Below are 22,009 nucleotides of genomic sequence, written 5' to 3'. Positions count from 1 at the left end.
AGTTTTCTATTTATCTTAAAAAGGCAAAACCCAAACAAACCCAACCCTCTCCCATCCTCACCTCTGACCCCTTGCCTTAATCCCATCTTCCTCTCCTACCAAGCCTCATCACCCAACGAGCTCTTTTCCCACCCCTTGAAACTAGTACCAGAGCCCTTACCTGGTCAGCTCTTCCCCTGGTTCCTGTGGTCTGTTCCTCTACCTCCAAATCCCAGATTCCATCTACTTTTCTCCCCCTTCCCCATTCTCCACCCCTTGGCTCTGTCTCTGCTTCTGTTGAGGCCCCTCAACCAAACTCAGCCTTGACCCTCTGCTCCCCATCCATCATCTTATTGCTCCTGTCTCTGTGTCCTGGGTGCTCCTTCAGCAACGTCTCCTCAGCAGATCTCATTCTCTTACCATCTCCAGCAAATCCCTGTTCCTCTGCTTTTGGGGACAAGTGGTAGAGTTGAAGGCCAGACTAGAGATTGCTTCTCTTAGTACCTGCATCCAGAGCCAAGATAAATTTCAGGAGCACAAGGATTCAACCCCTGTGAATATACCTGTTCTGCTGTAGTCTGTGGCACGCCAGTGCAAATGCACCTTTGGGGAAGTCAACTGTTAAAACCGAACACATCTCTACTGACCATTAAAGATTTAGAATCTGGCTGAACTTGGGACGATTTTAATGGTGACAGGACAAGGTGCTCCTAGAACAAAATTCATCCCTCAATGAACTTCAAATCCAAATAAAAGGCAAATCACTAGAAAGTTAATTTGTATTTTATGTAGGCAAAACAATTTTTTCCTCCAGTCTTATTACTGGAAACAGCTGGAAAAATTCTGCCAAAACAACTGTCACAAAACTATTCCTGTTCAGCACAAGAAATACCATCCTTCAAGTCTGTCAGAATATTAAGATGAGAGAGAGAGGCCATGCAGATCAAGGCAATCCCACCAGGAAGCTAAGCTATGAACCTTGCCTACAGGCAAGTGCTTTGTGCAGCCCAATTCTGCGTCCTTCCAGAGGCACAGTAGAGTTCCCTGGTAAGAGCACTCATAGCATTGACCTCATAATACCATCATTTTTCCTGATGTCTATTTTTTTCTTTTTTACATGAGATTTATCACATTAGTCACAGTTCTGATGTCTTCAACAAGGTAAACCCCTCTTAGCAGATATTTCACCTGAACAAGGACAATGACTTTGGCAGTTATTTTTGTTTCTTTTCACAATCAACTCTAATACTGCCTGAGAAGATAATTACATAGAAAAGTAATCAGTATTTTTATCTGACATTACTTTTCCTGACGTTGTCTTCAAACCATATATATATCCAGCTTTCATCATTGCTTACCCTTGCAAGCACCCATTATCCAGAACGATCTACTCTTGGAACAATTCAGATAGTTGATGTTTCCCCATCTTTCCTGATAGGCAGTATCTGTCACTTGATGCTGAAATTTGCAGGGTGCAGATGGTAGTTCCATCCACACATTACGTAGTTCCAACACCAGCACTATTGTAGTGAATCAGATGAACGCTAAGGCACCAAATATAACAGGGTCCCCAAGTGCAGCTGCATAGGAAAGTTCTTTAACTTTTTTAACGTTGCTTTGCTGTCATTCATTAATCCCCAAAGGGAATAAACTTGTACTCAAGTATCAGTCTGCATCATTCTCAGTATTTTACTTCTCCCTATTCCTCCCATCTTCTGGAGAGCTAAGTCTTCCACTTTGTTTTGATTTTGTAACATTATATTGATTACTGTGTTATTATTCTGCACCTCTTGCTTCTGCTTGAAAATCATTTACAAAAACAGAAGAATCAAGAACTTCACACAACCCTCAGCATCTTTTACTGTAACTTCATTTGCTTTGTTCAAAGTCAGCCTCATTCCTCTAGAAAGAGATGAGGTGTAGTAAAGAACCAAAAACTGGAATAAAAGACTTTCTAACTTTATTAATGCCTGCTCAATCCAATAATCAAAACTAGGCATTATCTTTATTTTGGCATTATACTACACATAATTGTGCCACTACATTGCTTTTAAAAACATATGTAATTTTTCTACCACTCCAATTTTGGTTTATTTTAATTGAAATAATGACAATCAATAACTCTTAGACTCATTTATCTGATTGCTTTCCTCTTTCAACAATGGTCATTATCTGTCTTTCAATCCCAGTATACTTACTAGTTGTTTTTATTTTCCTCAGTTCTACTGGGTAACACATCATTTGCATGCCGTATTTCTTTGTTGTACAAAGTTTACAGATAAGTAATTTGCTGTTGCCTATTCTCCCATTTCAAACAAACAACAAAATGGTTGAAGTTGGAAGATATTTATATTTCATGCTTCCTTAATTTTGAGGCAATTAACAATAAATTAACATTTCAAGAATAGAAGATACTTTAAACGTAGTCAAGCTAAAGAAGTCTAAGAGAGCATTTGGCCAATTCTGTGCTGGGCTTTTTACAGTACTTAGGTTTCTTGCTTCAGCAGACAGACCCCAATGCAATAGCAACAGCAAGAAAGGGGATGCAGGCTGACGTACAATGAATAGAAGCAGCTCTTGGAGCAGCCAAGCTTCCTGGAAGGCAGTGCTGACAGTTGGCTCATGTTTTCAATCAGCTAGCTACAGACACTATATAAATTCTTACTGCTAGCACAGAACGAGATGCTGTAACTTCAGGTTACAGGAGATTACCTACGGTCTTTGATACTGTGTTGAGTTACAGCCCTCATGCTAAGAGCTTGAGCTGGGCACATCCTCATCATCTGATCGCGTATCATCCTTATCAACTTACGTGCTGTTGCCCTTGTACCTGGGTCCTCTCAACCAGAGAAGCCATTTGGGAAGTGGTAAGGGAGATGCTATCCTGGAAGCCTTACCTGACTATGTATTATGGAAAACTCAGATTAGTGGAAAGCATGGGCATTGGAAGAACAGATATACTCACCCCAGAATACTCCCTTGTTCTTGGGCAACCAAAGCCTGTCCTTTACAGAGAGTCGTTCTGGGACAGTGATTGTGCTGTTCACCCCAGAACACCTCTGTAGGTAGACACCCATGCTGCGCAGTTCAACACACATACTTGTAATGCAGCCCAGCAGGAAGCGGGCACAGGGAACGGTTCCCCAGTACTCTCCAACGTTTTTGAAATTGCACGTAAAAGTAACAACTTCATGTAAAAAGTACTTTGGCCAAACAGTAGTTGTACTGGGTAAACATGACTTCTAAGTCCTGCAAGTCTCCCATGGGAACACTTAAATCAAACAAAGTAGCTAGGTAAACTCTGGAATATTCTGCTGAGTAAAATCCTCATATATCCAGATTTTACTCCTCACACACTTAGCAGATTTTAAGATGTAAATTATAATCCTGTGTGGACAAACAGGAAAATGTAAGTGTTGAAACCTGAACGTAGACCTCCTGGGCCTGGTGTTAAATTACAGAAACTTGGGTTACTGTAGGGCCATCAGAAGCACAAAGGCAGTGCAGTTATGTCAAACTGCAGAAGTAGCATGCCATTTATTTTGGGACTACTTTTTCCTACATCCTTGATTTATATTAAGCATGGAAGCCTGAGTATTTCCTGAAAATGGCAACGCTTACTGATTTTTATTTTCACTGTTGTGAGAAAACAAATAAAGCCAAAACTGAATTACTATTTCAAGCCAAACTCCAACAGACTTCAGGAAAAAGGCAGAAAAGGAATCTAACATTTTTGTTTTAGTTACTCATCCTACAAGTTTGATATTGTTGTGTATTTGTGGTTGCTAACAAGGCTCTAGTGGGCTACAGTTCCCAGTAATTAATGTTTATTTGTTCTCCTTTTTCTAAAAAATATAAATTTTGGCTCTCATGTTGTCACACAAGGGTTATATATATATACATGCAAAAAAAGTGCAGAACAATGTATTTTATTTTGTTTTGAGCTAACAAGCTCTAAGATTTTATAGAACAGTAAACATGCAAATAATATAACAGAGCTTACATTTCTATACAACTAGTAAAAAAATTAGGAATAATTAAAAAGTAACTAGTTCGGGAACATATCATCTGTAAAGAAAAAGCTGAGTGGAGAGATAATACACTTTTACCTGGCCTCAGAAAAAGTTCAAATGCAAATGCTAGTTTTATTTTTAAAGCAAATTTACTTTTTTCTTCTTTAATGTATGCCTTATTAGGTACTGAAAACTCCAAATGTAATAGTTTGGAAAAAGATTAACAGCAAATTTAATCATACTTTGGAAGTACAGTTTCTATTTATTCAATGTTAAATGGATCTGAGAGAAGAAAAAGGGGTAAACTGCGAAGAGTGATGTCTCACAGATTACTTTCCCCTCCTATAAATTTTAATAATAAAATGGAAGTTTTGAGGTGGAAGGAAAAATTGACATTTACTGACATTTAGCAGTTAAAATTTAATCCTTCCAGAGGATGAATAGCAGAAAAAGTTGGGGGTGGAAGAGAAGGGAATCAATTTCTGCCCTGATTGCACTGAAGAAAAAAGTTTAAAAGCATGGAATAAACTGAGTGAAAGCACAAAACAATGAGTATTTGCAGATTAAGTTCTCCCAGGCATGGAGGGGGATGTCAGCAGTCCCAGGAACACTGATTTTGGACTCCCTAGAAATCTCCTACAAAACAAGCAGTCAGCTACAAACCATTGATGGTAATCAGTCGTAGGAAACTGGAAAAAGAGATCACTGGTCCTGATGTCTCAGTGGCAGTAATTAGTGACCAATACACACTAACATATAGGTCAAAATCCACATAGGAGTCTATTATTTGTTTAGGAAAATGCTTTATAAATGTAATTAACCCATTTTTTAAAAGCAAATAGAAAAGAGTAAAATTTCCATGAGTTTTGTACCAGGGACACCAATCACTCTATGCAGATGCAAGCTGAAATGCAAAACATCAGCCCAGATTTCTGCACGATCATGCAACAAAATGTGCATAGGAATCTAAAAATTGACTACAGTCCAAAGGTATAAGGTATTTTGATGAATAATTTGCAGATTTAGATCAAATGTAGTTTGGAAGTGTAAATTATCTTGATTACAGTTAATTTATTTTTTAATTAATGTTTAAGTATTATTTGAAGGCTTGAACAGACATCTTAAGACAACTCAATGCAACCTGATTTCTCAGTAGGGTCAGCACATTTGAAAAGACATCCCTCCTTTGAATCATTTCAAATTAAGTAGTTGAAATTGAGGCAGCTCTACTCTGGTGAACTCTTATAAAAAAAACCTCTGATGTACTAGGGCGCTTTGAAAGATACCATCCTTCAGAGAAGGTGAGGAGCCTTTGGGTAATACGAAGCAATCATAAAACAGGACCTTGATTCATATTAATAATATATTAACAGCACTAATCTCAACCAAAGAGCATTTAATGTGCTTGTGCATATAAAGGAGTAATGTCATGCAGTTGTCTACTGGTAATCCCTTTCACAGCAGGAAATCAAGTGAAGATGGAACACATTAATGTTATTCATTTTAATATAAAACAGCGCAATATTCCTCAGTGATGTAGGCAGTATGTTGTGCACATGAGAAGTTGATGACTAGCAGTGATATTAACAATACCTTCCCCTACCAAGTCATCCCTATTTTAACTTGCTCAAATGCAGGTCTGTAGATGAATTTTAAAAGACAGAAATGACCACTTTGGTCTGCTGAGTCAGAGCATTCTCAAAAAAACAAAGATGAAGAAATCTCATCTGGAACAAGCACAACTTGTGTTAGAAAATGATTGTTCAGCACTTAACATGTCATAGCACAGTGAGTGGGCTCAGGTGTTCACATTTAGAAGGTTTACATAAACAAAACCTGAGAATACAAATCTCCTCACGACCTTTGATGCTTGGGATAGATGGGAAAGATGACATGTGAGAAACTCCACATTCAGCAGTAGCATGGATCCTTTCCATCCTATCCTTAGAGGACTGCCACACATACCTTTCTCACACTGACTGTATCCAGGCTCCAAGCTCAAACCATTCTCCTCCAAAACTGCCCTCCTGTGAAACATGCTCCTTTGCTTGTAGAATGCAGGCAAACTCCTGCTTTAGTCTTTTAACTGTCTTACACAGTTATTAACTCATATTGCCAAAAATCAAGACTGTCACTGATACCAAGAACCAGCTTGGAGTATTTTGATTTAACAAAAAATTATTAATGCTGTGTTGGATGTTTTATTGAACCAACACTTGTGAGAACTTTCTCCGTACTTCCCCTGTGAGACTTAGCTGTTGTGCACTAACACACTGCATTCACCCTCCCTCACACCCCCACAACAGTGATTCAGACAGCAGAGAGGTGGGAAAGACTCAGAATTAATTGCTCTTGTATAAAGTCTTTTACCAATAACGTATATCACTGTTTTCTCCTCCTCCCTACTGCAGTAAGAGATTAGTTTTTGTAGATCTTGAGTGTCACTTCCCATTTTTCAATGATAACACAGGCATACAGGCCCAGCCCAAGTCAAGTCACACTTGCCTGCCAAAACAGAGGCACCTGGCAATCACGGTTTCTGAAACGCAACTGGAACTGCAAGTCACTCTCACACTCCCTCTGCTTTCACGAGGCCTTTAATCACAGTGTCTCAGCAACAGGAAGAAGTTATTACAGAGCTGAGAGACTGGAGGAAAATTCCACTTGATACTAATCCACAGGAACTGAGACTGTTTCTAAATTAATTGACCTTTCCTCATCTACCACTCTCACTTTGTCAGCCTGCTTCCTTGCACTCTGGTGCCAGAAATCCTTTGAGATGCTACTTTGTACGTTTCCAAACAAAGAATATCAACTGAAAAACCACCTAACTGAATGTGATAAACCTGGCAAAACACCTAATTCTGGTAGACAAGACAGCTATCCAGAGATTTTGCCCTTTGTAAGAATGACTTGCGTACAACAAACTCCAATGCAGAACCAGATACTTGTTAAGAAAGTGACAGAAATAAACAATAAGAATACAACCAGCTATCAAAAGTGGGCTGCAATTCTATTCTAAGTTGCAGATACAAAATTTAGTCTTTAGAAGTCATTAATAGGCATCCAAAAGATTGAATTAAAACTGTGCGTGCACTTGGGTCCATGATTTCATTATGTATTTGAGCCAGCTGAAAGCATGAACTTCCCATTTCTCTGAAGTTTCAGCTTCTAGTTTTAACTGTCTTCAGCAGTTGCTTTTTACCATAATTTCTATTAAAGGTGAAAATAAGCAGTAGAATGTGCCAAAAAAGAAATTTCACCAACATTACACTCTTTGCACTTCCATGAGCCAGGTCTTATGAAGTGCCTTCCTGCCCTGCCCTTCATAAGACAAAAAAAAGAATAAAAAAAAAAAATCGAAGTATGAATAGCCCTTATGAAAAATCCATTTCACTTTATGTTTATACTCTAATTTAGACAAGAACAACTCACCCAGGAAGACACACCCTGACATGAAACTATTATGCAAGTGACAGACATTACCCAGAGCTACAGCCGTCCATGAAGCTAAGATGGAAGTTCCACCTCCCTATGGAGGGTATTTTACACCTGCAGCACCAATACAATTTACACAAGAGACACAATAAGGTGCCTTCTGATGCTCTAAGTTTCATTACTTATCCTGACAGTCTTGTAATTATAAATTGTAATAACACAATCTAGAAAACCACAGCTAGATTTGTACAGTATATTGAAACAATGGGGGTTTTCCTTTGCATTTGCAATAGTCAGAAGAGCACTGTTTTTTCTCTCCAGATCTTCACAGCATCACTACCACTCAGCTCCTGAGGCAATGAATTTCACAGGTTAACTACATATTAGAAAATACTTTTTAACAATGCAGTTTTCCAAGGTCAATAGGAGTGAGGCTTAGTTCCCACCCTAAGGGGATGGGTTCCTCGGAAAATCCATCCAAGCAGGTTTAATTGGAGCAGGGTTCACATTACTGGGCAAGGTAAAAGGACTGATCATTTTTCATGTTATCATTCATAAGCAGACATTGAATATAGGTCAGAAAGAATAGTGCTCTACTCACTGCTACAGGTTTTGCATGTATGCAAGTACTATTTTCTTCAAAGAAAGAAAAACTATTTAAAAAGCAGAGGACAGAGCAGTGCCCTTCAGAACAGAGGGCTTGAAAGAACAGGAAGCTTCTAAGGATCAAGGAACCATCAAGCCCCGTCACCCTCCCAAGTGTCGAATTTTGACTGTAAATTGATTGGAAAGGGAAGAGTAGAACAAAATGAAAGGCTTTTACTCTTCACAAAGACAATGGAGATGTTGTACTGTAGCATGGCTGCAGCAAGGGCCTCTACCGCGGCAAGGCAGCTGAGCCAGAAAATGCAGCCTCCTCCCCTCCCTACCTTCAAGCGCTGACATCTTTGGTGTTAACAGCTTGGTTGCTGTGGAAACCAGACTGCTTTTGACAAAGCCACATTGACTAAAAGCAACATGTGGGAAAATGGAATAAGGCCCCAAGAGAAATTAATCCTTTACAAGAAAACTAATAAATACATTTTTCGTTAAAAATGAAGCAAGTGAACAGTAGTATTTCTCACCATTACAATTACAAGCAGGAAGAACACTAGCAGCTATAGCAGTACCAAACACCAGGCCTTGTGGCACTGCAAATGGAATTTTAAGGACTCATCATCCCTGAAATATATGGTAGATGTGGTGCTAAGGAATACACAGGAGTCCCACGCAGAACCAGATGCACAAGGCGGCTGCTCCCTATCCAGTTTTCAACTCTTCTCCTTTGAAAACAAAAATAAAACCCAAATCCACTCCACAGTGTAACAGAAACCAATGGCAGCTACAAATCACTAGTCAAGTGCTTTCATCAGGCTTACAGCTGATTCACACCTAGGCAAACTATGCACCTCAGCCAAAATTTCACCACACAAGAAAGTTCAGTGGATGAAGAGCATGAGTCACTCCACATCCTGCCATTTCCTAACAGTTTATGTATTTCAGAAGTGCTGTCCAAAAAACCAAATAAAAAAGGTTTTCTGAGCTCCCCCCTTACAATGGGCTTAATAAATCTGTCCTCAGCCCTAGCTGACACAGACCCCAGGAGCTGCCTTAGGGCCTGTTACTTGGAATGCCAGCATACTTAAGAGAGTATTCAAGAAAAAAAAAAAAATCCTGGGGAAAAAACCCATGGGAAGAGCCAGAGTTTCAACTGGCAAGACTTTAAGATCTGTGAACAGTGCAACTTTAGTAAGACTGGCTCCTTAGCCATCTGAAATGTCTTGTAAAAATGGCACATTTGGGGTAGTTTGTTTGGGTTTAAGTTCAGCAAGCAAACTTTTCTGGATGAAAAACCAATTTTACATAAATATTTGCTTTTTCTCTTAAAACAGGCCATGAAAGCTTCGGTGCAAAATGCCATACATTACAAAGATTCGGGAACTAGAAGACCATGCGTGATTTACATGCTGAGCAAGAATTCTCTCCCCCTTCACTCTGATGTATTAAAATGCTGGAGCGTTATAGCTTAATCTCATTTACAGAGCTTTGAATCATCTTAAGTACTTAGGAAGTCTGTGTAAAATACCACAATCCACACAGTTTATACACTAATCCAGACAGACCACACCACCAGCTTTCACTGGTGCTGATGGAAAGAAGTTCTCACGGTTTTCCAATTAAGTAAACAGGTCATCTACTCTCCACCTCCAACACTGGCCCCATCTCTGCACTTTCCTTTTAATGAATGTCGCCACATCTTCCTACAGTGTAAGAGCCACAATGCAAACAGTTCAGACAACTCCACTGTACCCAAAGAAATGAGGATAGCTATGCAGACAGCTATACTGTTACTACTAGAATATCACACATGATCCTGAAGTCTGGCATTCTAAAGACACACTTAACATTGAAAAATTCCATAACCAGGAAACATACACACTTCACAGGAGAAACGGGAACCTTTTCAGTCAGGCAAACAGTAACTGCAAAAACATTTAGGGATGCAAAATGTCGCATATGATTGTGTAAATAAATCAACAATTGTATCTTTTTTTTTAATAATGACTGTATACAGTTAAGATTAACACGAAACAGTCTTTATATGCAAGAGACTAGTATATTAAGTTTCTCAAAAGCACACTGGCTCTTGCTCCCAGCAACAGTGACATGCTCCTTCTCCGTGTTTCCCATGAATTTATAACAACATGAAGACAATCTCTTTTTTCTGTTGATACTTAACTGGCAGCAAGCTATCATGAGAAGTCATTTATTTGCAGACCAGGCTGCTACCATACACAGAAAAAAATATACTAAGGGAAAAATGATGCATGTGAGCTGTGATATTCAGGTGTGGCCCTGATCTTCCCAAATTAGATGCTATCAGGTTTTTCCAGTCTGGGCATCTCTGTAGATTGTATTACTGTAAGTAAATGAGGTTGAAGTACACTTGTCTTGTAAATGAACTTTAAAATTCTTGCTTACTGTTCCCTTGCACTAAAGCTGATTTGCAAAACCCAGTTATCTGTAATGAGACTCCCAGCTACCATGAATCAGTGAGGTTTTACTTCAGTTAAATGGAATAGGAAGTTTTAGACTCTAAAGGGAGGAGGGGAGACAGAGAGAAGGGTCTTCCAGTCCAAAAGGGGGCGTCAAGTGACCAGTTGTGTCTGACCAGTACACACATGTGCTCTCTCTTTAAGCACCTTCCTCGCAATTGAAATAAGATACGTATCTATAATACTTTCTCAGATCTTGGAACCTGGGTGATGGCAGGGGAACACACCTTGATCTTCCCAAGCTTTGCTGGTACCCAGGAGTCAGGGTATAACTTGTGCCAGCTTGCTAGCACACCAAAAAAAAGCACAGAAACTGCAAAGTATAGTTTTGTTTTTTTCAAGATGACCTAATAGTTCACAGCATTTGCCTTTCTGTTTGCACTTTTTAGGCTTAATGAACTGCCATTGAACCTAGTAAGAATTTACTACACATGGTTCTATTATTTCAGACCAAGCCCTGTTTTGTTTTGGTTTTTTAATTATTTGCTGTATTTAAAATAATTACAAAACCAGTCAATAACGTCAGATTTTAAGTAAATTGATAAAATCCACCTTTTTAAATTAACTAGTCCAACTGACACTCCAGAAGGTGCCATTCTGGCCCAAATATGTACAAAGTGCTCAAAGACTCAGGTCTTGAATGACTCACTGGTTTAAAAACAATTCTTGTAGCGGTAGAAATGACCCACTTTTTAATCGACTGAAAGTTATTTTAGGTATTTTATGCATATTTACGTAATACTTACCAAGATTGGCACTGAAGGATAAAATTCAAGGACCTATGCTATCTGTATTTTAGGTACTCCTCCATACACTGGGGGCTGCCATTTAAGTAGAACTTTTTTGAACTCACATTCATTCTACACTGTATCTGGCTTTGATCTACAACACACAGCTCCTGAAGTTTATTACTCATACTCAGCTGTGGTACTGATACTGAATTTCTTGTAGCATGAGATAAACCAGTATAAATAGGGCTGCAGGAAACATGGTAGGTAAGAGGGAACTACAGAATAAAAGTGCCAGTTTCCTCAAGAAACATACAACTGCTCCTGTAAAGCAAGAGCTCCTTCATTCTGCACAAAACCCAACCAACACTTGGTTCCCCTGAATTCCCACCACAGTTCTGGCTTAGTATAATGTTATTTTTCTAAAACATTATTTTCTAAATAACATTCTAAAAACGTTGAAATGTCTAATTCCTAACCTGGCATAATTTTCTTGTCTTCTAAAAATCCAACGTACAGCACGTAAGAAGATAGTTAATATTTCCTATTCCACAACCAATCATCAGACCTTCACTTTCACTGTATGCATTGCCTTCTCCACTGCTACATTCTTTTCCTTGATCATAATCTTATTTCAGGCAATAAACAGGGTATTTTACAAGTACTAGCTATTTAGATAACTTGCAAAACAAATACTTTGGACTCTACAGTCTCCTGTTTGTGAGCAATCATGACCCAACTTCACGGTATACTAACTGAAAACAGACTACCCAGCAATTAGCTTATGTGATACAGTATTATTTAACATAATCAGAAACATTAAAATTGAATGAGAGACAGAAACATAGCTCAAGACTAAAGGAAATTAAGGTGTTGCAGAATGACCATCTTTCTCCACAGTGACCCCACTTAACATTCTCTATATAGTTTGTCCAATGCATGGTTTCCAAGATCCACCAAACATTCCTTAAATCTAAGCAAGGAGCCTGTTAATTTTTGTGTTTGCTTTTTGCTTTATTTAACATTTGGGCTTCACTTATTTGTCTTCAAATCAGCAAGTTGCATACACTGCATTGTTGGCACTTAGCAGCAAAGGACATTTTCCATGAGGCAGGCCATGGCTTATCTCACTCTTTATTCCAGAGAACAAGATCTATGTGTAGATGTGGCACTTAGGGACACTGTTAGGGGTGGACTTGGCAGTATTAGGTTAACAGTTGGACTCTATGATCTTAAAAGCCTTTTGCAATCTAAATTATTCTGTGAGCTAGCAGGTCCATTCATATATACCCCGCCTTAACCCAGAGGTCTCAGATGACTGGAAGGCAGCTGCAGTATACAGCACATGCACAGCACTGCAGAGGAGAAGCACTTTACCCACTGCCATACTGTTTTTCAGGAGAGCTTTCATACCAAAAGTACCAGTACACTCATAACCTATGTACTTTGTTTTCCTTGAAGTTCCAAGGGTCTTTTTTTGCTGCTATGCCTAAATTTTCCTTCCTTTTCTTCTCCTGGAAAGAAGCAACATCTGTTTACTGAAAAGTGAATAGTACGCCAACGACATGTAGCACTGTTTTTACAGCCTGAAACATCCACCAAAATCCTGAAGCTGCAGATGCAGAGAATCCCAATACCCCAGAAGAACACTCTCAAAGTCTCTTTTCTTAATCCCAACTCTGTCTGAGCCCTTTCTACCACCTTTCACAAAAATTAAGTAGGTCATCAAATGCATTGAAATATTATTTTGACACCGTTTAGCAGGAATTTGTGCCCCCCCAAAAAAGAAAAAGAAGCGAGCGAAAAAGAAAGAACAATGTAGGCTGGGGATTTTTTTAATGGAAGGCAAATCCCAAGAGTTCACATTTATCCTCACAGGTAGTCAGCTATATTGGTCTCCTCCCCTCCCTAAAAACAGGGAGGAGCGTGAAAAACAGCGGAGAACACTCAGGCTGATGACAGTGTTAAAAGAGAGGAGGTTAAGTTTTAGCCCCGAAAGGTAAAGTGAACAGAAGGGGGCAGGCTGGCAAAGAAGAGATAAAAATAGAAGAGTGACTAGACTTCACTTGACTGCTATTTCTGGACCAACGACAGAAAGAGATCTGAGAAGGTTTTATATTTGTAAGGGAGAGAGAGACTAAACCATAGTTGCCTTCTAGAAGGCCACAGTCCTGCACAGCACTTTTGTTTATGCTTCTACTTTTCTAAATCCCTGCATTCTCACTATTTGGGAACAGTGCTGTTCAGCCAAAATGCCATTATGTATCTAAGTGAGTAACCAGATGAGATTTTCTGGAGCAGGACAGCAATGCATGTGGCATTTCAATCTAACAGAAACAAAGCTGACAGCACATTGTAAAAGTGTGTAGCAAATCACAATGCCAAGCAAGAGCAAACTAAGCCACATAATACTTTACAAAAATAACCAAAGCCCTGCAGCATCTCTGAGAGGATGTCTGGTGTTTTCCAACTCCAAAATGATGAGTGAAACCCTAACTAGTTCCCATTATGGACGTAGACTGAAGATGTCAACAGGGACCTCCCAAATACAGTATGTAGTGCTTGACTGACATGTGGCTCCAGGGATGAATGTTTCTGCTTGTTGGAGCCCTTTTCTCTTGAGTACCTCAGTTAAAATTCCTTCAACTGAGTAATTTCTATCCAGACCCTGGCTGTGCTGGCTTTGTTCCCATATAAAAGAAAACCTGCAGGCAGAAAGCAGCGCCATCTGCCAAGTCAGAAGCTGCTTTAATGGGCAAATTTGGTGTGAAGGGGAATAGACTATTATGCTTTATCTTCAGCAGCAGGAGTGATGTTTTTCCTTTGCCAGGAGTAGGTTACAGTGAGCACACTCACACCTGAGGTATTTGTCCACAAATATACATAGATCTCAATGGATACTGCACAAGCAACCTCCGGGGGGGGGAAAAAAAAAAAAAAAAGGAAAAAAAAAAAAAAAAGATATCCATCCAGCATCCCTTTTTTCCTGTTCAACTTGCAATTCAATCTTTACATTTCTCTTTACCTGTCAGACCAGTAGGGGTTTTTTTTCTGTGACATCTTCATCAGCCTCCACTTTCTATTCCTGTAAGTGAATGATAACCTTGCCATCACACCTAGGAAGAATAAGCAGTGACAAGGCTGAAAAGTCAAGGCCCTACTGTCCCTACGCAGAGAATTATGCACTGAAGCTGTTTCTGAACATTTTTTTCCTCAAGTTTCTTGTCCCTTTTCCATAACTGTTTTGACTGGATGGTTTGCTCTGAAGTCTCATCTGGAGCAGGACTGGAGACTTGAGTGGCCCAGTTCAGGTTTCATAAGAAACAACGGAAAAGCTTCCTCTGAATATCTTCATCCTTGCAAATATCTTCAGGGCTCAGAAAAAAAATATCTTTCCATTCTTGCCAATTAACTAAGCTCAGCTTTTATCTCTCCTTGTTGGGTTATCTTCTCATTAGACCATATTTGGAGAGAACAGTGGATTCTCTCTGGGCTGCTGGCAGTTTTACTTAATTGCATATTTAACTTTTTATTCAGCACTTAAACTCATAACGATGAGAAATACATACATGCAAGCAGCAAACTATTATCTGCCATTTAAACTCCCTAAAGAACTCGAACATCTTAATATATCTGTCCCTTTCAGAAGAAAAGTGCACCTATTCCACAGCTGGTGGGGTGGGGGCTGGGGAAGATAAAAAACACATATATAACAATTTCAGTGATATATTAGTCATAACTGACAAACCGCCATTTTGGGAAGGGGGGATGGGGCGGTACTTTTGTCCTTAATATATTTTAAAAGTTCTGAAAAAATCAACCAATTCAATGACTGCTGAACAGACACTGGTATTACAAGGATCTACTATAGATTTATCCTCCCCATCAGGCAGAGCACTTTGTCAGGGCACAGCAACTTTATTTCTCTTTTCCCCCTCCACAACTCTGAGCACTGAATTTAAAAAATATAGTTTACAGATGCTAATATTATCCATAGGAATGTTTGTCCAATTTGATTCCAGAGCTACAGAATTTTCTGTGGAACACACTTGTTGCCGCTGGACCGTGCTCTGGAATGGCAACTTTATTTTAAAATGCTTCCAGCCCTCATGACTGCAAAACCTTTGAAGTATGAATGGTCTACAATCAGGAACAAAGCCTCTGAACTCTTCAGAAACAGCAAACAGTTTCAGTATTAACTATTATCCTTCATTTCAGTATGCTAAGTATAGAAATTAATGTTGATAGCCCTTCAGAAGGTTCTAATTAATGGATCACCTCAGAGCTGTAAAAACCTGACACTCCCCTATGCAGGCGCAAAACCCCAGTACTTCCAGTCTGTTTGCCAAAACCTCCACTTTCCCCATGATACAACTTCTGTGAGTCAGCTACATGAAGCTAATACAAAAAAACAGTGTGATAATGAAAATGAGTGTGTTGGAAACATGTGAAATAATCAGCATGTTGTTGTATTATAAGCTTTTCTAGTTCCTCTATTAAAAATCTTTTCAATACACAAGGCCACCAGATGTTTCCAGTTTGCTCTGTCAAAGTGCAAAGGCTTTGCTGGGGACAGCAGTTCCAGCTCGGTGAAGGTAACACCATACCCAGACCTCGGCAAGCCCTCCAGCTGACCACTAGCAGATTTCTCCTGCTGTTAGCAAACATGGAGCGTGAGGTTTAAGAAAAGGAAGGGTACCTGCAAGCCTTCTAGACATCCCAGCTAGTAAGATTAACACCAGCAAGGACTCAGTAACACTCAAGTAATTCTCATGACAATTACTTCAGCTGGTTTTCCATCTTGCTATACAGAACCATCCTTGTTCTCATTTGAGGTGCTTTTTTCTGACAGTGTGGTTTAAAAGCATCAGGGAAATCTTCAAGTTTAAAAGCTGCAGAGCAAAAGGCAGGTAAGCTTTATGTTCTCTTAATGAATGGTTATTGCTCCATTTATTTAAGTGGTACTTATCACCATAAATATCTACTAAACCTACTTGCTATACTGGTGTAATCAGTGCTTTCCCAGGTAATACCCTTCTTTAAATGGATTGCAAGAATAAAGAGGAGAATAAGTGAGTAAACAACTAGGAATACCCCTTAAGAAAAGTCTTCAAAGGGAAGAAAGCCTGAAGACCAATGAACACTCAAAAACTTCCCAGTTTAGGCCTATTTAATTGCACAAGATCCAAAATAGTTTCCTTCCCAAGTACTGCATAATATGTTCATACAAAATCACAGAACACACCAAGACACTGTTCTCTCTCCTGTTTTTTGTCTTTTAAATACGAACATGTGAATTTTACAGCTGATAACATTCTTCTGAAAACTCACACAGAATATTCTGGAAAAGACTCAAGTTTGGACTACAGTGTTGTAAGTAACAGAAAACAGCTCCACATATTAAAATTCTTTAAGCGGCACCCTTTGTGAAATGTAAGCAGCAGAACAAGTAGCTTTCACAGGGCTTTTGAAGTGAACTCTGGCCTCCAAACCATAAATAAAGAAAAAAAGAAAAAGCCTACATACCTTCAAAGCACATTTCTGGCCCGTCTCCTTGTTGAAACACTCCAGTACTTTGCCATTGACTCCTAACCCTAGCACCCGTTTGGAGAGTTTGTAGTCATCCGTAACTGCGTGTTTTTTTATCTCTAGTTTGACATGGGCTGGTCCCCCAGGCAAGGATTTCACGCTGCTCTTGCTATCCACGTGACTTTCTGGCTGGGATTCCTGTTCACCTTCACTTTGTTCCATATCAAGGAAGAGTCTGAGATGACAGAGACACCCAGCAGATTCCCTGTGGGGTACACTCAGTCGAGTCCCTCTTATTAGGCAATCAAGCCCTGTGCATCAAACAGTCCATTTGCTCGCCATTTAGTCCTGAGTAAAAATGTAAATGAGCATTAATAATTAACATCAGCTAACTGTTCTCTCACCTGACCACTTCTCTCTCTTCCTTTCTTAACAAGATGGTCAGGCACTAGAGAGACCAAAAGTGGAGGTTCAGCACAGGAAAGTACATTTAATTTAGCTTTACAGACCAGTCACCCCAGTTCCAATATATACTATCTATCAGTCTGCAGTTATAAATTACTGCTTTTACTGCAACAAGTGCTTGTGCTGAGTTTTGGAGTGAAGTCTTACTCAGCTAAGCTCTGTACAACTGAACAGAGGTAGCTTCTGCTTCAGGGAGCTTACAAACCTGCATCAACAACCTGTTGCCTCAATGTTTTACGTAGAGATCTCCACAACTGTCCCCCACCTCATCCCAACATTCCAAGTTACGCAAGTGAACCACAAATACCTGGATTAAACCCCTGGGCAGGCATCAAACCTGATGCTGGCCAGCATTTACTGAATTGTCCCGGTCCACAGAGCAAGGGGCACGTCTGATTACTTCGGGGACCATCAAACCACCCAAAAACATGGGTACACGGAGATGCAACAGCGTGGCTCCCAAAGCTGAGGGGCTGCCTGACGCTGCTGGGCACCAGAGAGCCCCGGGCCTTTCAGGAGTGCGGCCCCGGGGGAGGTCCCAGTCCTAGGGCCTCCAAGCACCCCACCCCCCCCACCCCCCTTAACACGGCTGAACCACGAGCAGGCAAAGCCCCCCAGGGAGGCTGCAGACCGTTCCTCACGCAGGGGGGCTGCCGGGCCCGAGGCCTGGCCCTCACACAGCCGCCCTGGGCGAAGGAGCGGCTCCCTCAGCGCCGACGGGCGGCGGGGCCGCTCCCTCTGCCCCTCACACTGCGGGGCGGAGGGCGGGAAAACCCTGAGGTGAGATGAAGCAAGGTGAGGCAGGCCCCACGGCACGCAGCGGGGGTTAGCGGCGACCGGGAACCGCCGGGGTATTAACGGCGGAGGTGGAAGGAGGAGGGGGCTCCACCGCTGGGCCCCACCGGAAGACGGTTACCTGCCCGTGGCGGCTCGGCGCGGCCCCAGCCGAGGCTTCCCGGTGCGGAGTCCCGGAAGGCGGGGTCTGCCTGGGCCCGCCCCGACGCCCTGGGCAGGTGCGCGCCGCCTCCCCCCAGCCAGCGCTGAGGGGAGGCCGCCGCCGGCGGGGCCCGAACCGCCCCGACCCCGGGGGAACCTGCCGGTTCCCCCGCGGTCGGGCCGGGCCCCGCGTGGGCTGAGGGGGGAGCGGGAGGGAGCGGGAGGCCGGAGCTGCCTCATCCCCCCCCGCCCCGCACCACCCCCGCAGGGCGGGCGGTGCCCGGCGGCAGGTTCTCCGCGGAAGGTGGGGAACAGCCCCTGCACAGGGTGGTGTTTGCCAGGCATCGGCCACGTTAGTTAGTTATTGGGATGAAATGGCCCTGCTGGGGGGGGACACGAAGGCGGGGGCGAAGCTGCCTCGGCGGCTCCGAGCTTGTGCGGCAGCGCGCCCGCGCGGTGGCGGGGCGGGCACGGCACGGCACGGCACGGCTCGGCACGGCACGGCACGGCTCGGCCAGGGGCACCGCCGGCCGCCCCCGCCACCCCCCGGCTCGCTTTGGGAAGGGGGAATGCATTGCCCCTTCACTCCACACCCTGTTTGCAACAGTGAGGGTACGGCTGCGGAGCAAAGCGCTCCGTACTGGGCAGGCTGTGGTCCTTCAGACGCTGCGGCCGCCGAAATAACCGGTGCTGTTACAAAAGGCGACCTTATCTGCCAAATAAGCGGTCGGTATTTCCTTGCGTTTTGGTTTGTACAGTCAGGATATTAAAATATTAAAAGTGACGGTTCCCACAGCAACTGTCGCTCATCGCTGGTGCGCAGCGTGTAGTTATAGGGATGTGAAATGCTGAGTTTTTTCCTACATGCGAAGATGAGTCATGCATTGAAACGGTGCTGTGTTTGTATCACTGGAAAGAGCTTAAAGTTCACATGCCTTACGAGTTAAAAATACATTTGTCATTTTACATAACGTAATGGCATCTGGAGTTCTAGCGGTTAGGAAAATAATTAAAAGGGCTAATGAGTCCTTTCTCCAAGGGATAAAAAGTAGTTCAACTCAGCAGGATGCAGATCTGCAGTGTATCGCCACGTGATGTGACGCTACAGCTATTCTGCCTCAGGTTTCCCTTCCAGGCTTTCAGCAGTTCAGTGACTGGAGGGCCCGGTTCCCCTGATTCATTTTGCCTATTCTGGGCTAATCAAATCCCAGAGGAAAACAGCTATTTCCCGCCTTTCCTTCTTAGGTTTGGCTTCCAGCCTTCGTAGGCTTTGCACCACCTCCCGCTGTGGCAATCTCAGGGAAACATATACATCACTGTAAGCTCTCAGGTTGCAAACCTCCAATAACACTGCTCTGCAGTCAGCAGCTCACTCTTATTTTTCCTTCCCACAGCTTCTGCCTGTATTTCCTGTTCTGTTTGTCCTGGATGGTAATTTCCTTCTCTTTGCAACAGGTAACTATAATCCTCTTCCCAGCTCACAGTCACCGGGGGCCAGACCCTTCAGAAAATTTCTATATACCTCTGCTGTCCTCTGTATTGTAGAATTTGAGAAATATACCCATTCACAATGATTTGTAGCTCCCATTCCCGACCCTGCTTCTGATCTTTCCATGTAACTTACACAAAAGTCTATGGCTGACCAAAGAAAGCAGAAGTTACAATGGCTAGCACACTGAAGATTGCAGAAAGAAATTTATGGCTCTATTCTGGGAAATATTAAATGCTGCAAAAATTCCAAACAGATGTCTACTTAAGGGCTTGCTATTTTTTACGGAGTGTGTCAGAAGCAAGGAATTTCATTAAGAAATTATGACTCTTTCTCACTATTACAAGAATGAGTTTCTACAAAGTAACCTTTGTGTGGAAATAAAGGAGGAAAAATGAGGGAATAAGACAGGATTCTTCTGTGTGAACTTAGTTGGTTCTACATGTCTCTGTTACAGTCTCCCACTGAGAGAATTTCAGCTGGTAGGATACAAAACACATTTTACAAGTAACTGCTTGAAATGATACCTTACTGAAACCTATGCTTGTTTGGGTTTATGACTCCATATTGTCTATGTACGCTTTTAGCAAAGTTCATCATTTTACCAGCAACCAGTAGTAAGTCTAAACAGGGCAAAGACCTTAAAAATCCAGTGTGAATCATGACTAATAAGACCTTACACCAACCCTCTGCTAATTTCACCCACCATAAACTCTGAAAAAGCTTTTCCTGCACCAGTCCAAGTATCAAGTAACCTGACTGTACACAAAGATGACCACAGCTGAGGAACAAAAAGCAAATATATTCCCTTGCTTTTTGTGTTCATTCTTTGCCTTAGATAGATAGACTGTCCAAGCACAAAGCGTATCTCTACCCCATGTGAAACACGAATATCATATGCAGAAAATTTTTAAAACCAGTGACAAAGACAGTATTTCTCAATATCTAAAAGTCTTCGCAGCAGATTTTTTTCACAAGGAACAAGGTAGCATCTTGATACTGTAACAGCCAAAACTGTCCTGTACATCTCTCTTGATTTTGCTTAGCAGGTGCTTTTTATTCAAAGTTATTCTGACCACACTGAGCAGCCCCAAAGCAGTCTGGTTCATTTCCATACTAGTGAAATGACTCTGCTACAGCGACCTGGTGTGGTGTCTTAGGTGGCTGTGCCTGCAAACCCGTGCTGGGTACCCACTCTGAAGTTCCCGCACTTGTAAATCATGGCCTTTGCAATCCACATGCAGTTTGTACAGAGCCAAGAGCATTCATTTGTTCAATAACCTTCTCTTAAGCCACTTAAGGTTTTGTAATTTCTCTGACAAGCTCTGGGGGAAGGACAAGCATACTGGGTCCAGGAACACATCTTGCAATTAAGAAGTGGGTTAACCATTTAACCCCAATGCCTCTATGGCATATAATAACCCCCAATGACATCCTAAAGGCAAGCAAGCACAGTGCGGTCACCTTGGCTGTAGCTGTCCCCCTGTCTGGCTCTGGGAGTAGTTCCCACAATGTCTGCGTTCAAATGCCAGTTTTAGATCTCCCTGGGAATTATATCTCATATGATCAGAAACTTACACTGCAGATCCTGCAGTTCCTCTTTGTGCTTGTGGCAGGTCAAGCCATGTTAGCATCCTTTGGAGATACTGATGGAGGACATGCTGACAGGCCCACAGTGGCTTATTGAGCTGGGGGACATTTTTCATTGAAAAAGGTGTTTTTATTTATTTATTGATGTTTGCTTTTCGAAGTTTTAAAAAGCCCCAGTACTATTACAGGATAAAAGCCCACTATGGCGAAAGTTCTTTCATCCACAAAAAAATCCCTAAACCTGTAAATTAAATATTAATTTTGTTTTTACAAAAAATACCCAACAGCAACAACACAAACCAACTTATTTCAAGAGAGAATTTAGTAGCTCAGCTGTACCTGCCTTGCCCCAAACTAGAATCGTAGCTTATAGGAAAAAATAACCAAACAGTAAGGCCCTAATCTTGCAATAAGCTTTGGGGCAGCAGCCCCTTTTCTCTAAGCTAGTGTGTTAACCCTGTGAGGCTTCATATTTTAGCCAGCAGGCAGTTTGGATACACTGTTCCTGATTTTTTCATGTCTTGGATATCACAGAGAGACCACTACTGTTTAACTAAAGAAGGTTAATTTTGGCTATCCCACTGGGTATTTTCACTGCCTTTTTGCCATGCTGTAGCAATTCAGTAACAGTAATATCTGGGATCAAAGACATTTCAGACTTTCTGATTTGTCATTTCTTAACAAAAATGAAATGAAATTATCTGAGTTTGCTCTCATCAGGACAGCTAGGAAAGCTGACATCATCAA

At 41.6% G+C, this 22,009-nt stretch overlaps 1 protein-coding gene across 2 annotated transcripts in view; it reads right to left on the bottom strand.

The window, feature by feature from the left end:
• The window catches only part of MAPKAPK3 (MAPK activated protein kinase 3), a 49,798-nt gene extending 31,389 nt beyond the window's left edge, over positions 1-18,409 (bottom strand). The window contains exons 1-2 of one of the 2 annotated variants that reach the window (XM_080387467.1): positions 18,164-18,409; positions 16,780-17,130 (exon numbers count right to left, since the gene is read on the bottom strand). In XM_080387467.1, the coding sequence (XP_080243593.1) occupies positions 16,780-17,004 (225 nt within the window). In that variant the 5' untranslated portion in view covers positions 17,005-17,130; positions 18,164-18,409. The remainder of the gene's footprint in view (positions 1-16,779; positions 17,131-18,163) is intronic. The other variant, XM_080387466.1, reaches the window with a different exon arrangement.
• Between the last annotated feature and the right edge of the window lie 3,600 nt (positions 18,410-22,009).

Source organism: Falco punctatus, assembly GCF_963210335.1.
Source record: "Falco punctatus genome assembly, chromosome: 4".
Lineage (NCBI taxonomy): Eukaryota > Metazoa > Chordata > Aves > Falconiformes > Falconidae > Falco > Falco punctatus.
The sequence above is the reverse complement of the archived record's forward strand: the minus strand, read 5'-3'. Positions and strand labels throughout refer to the sequence as shown.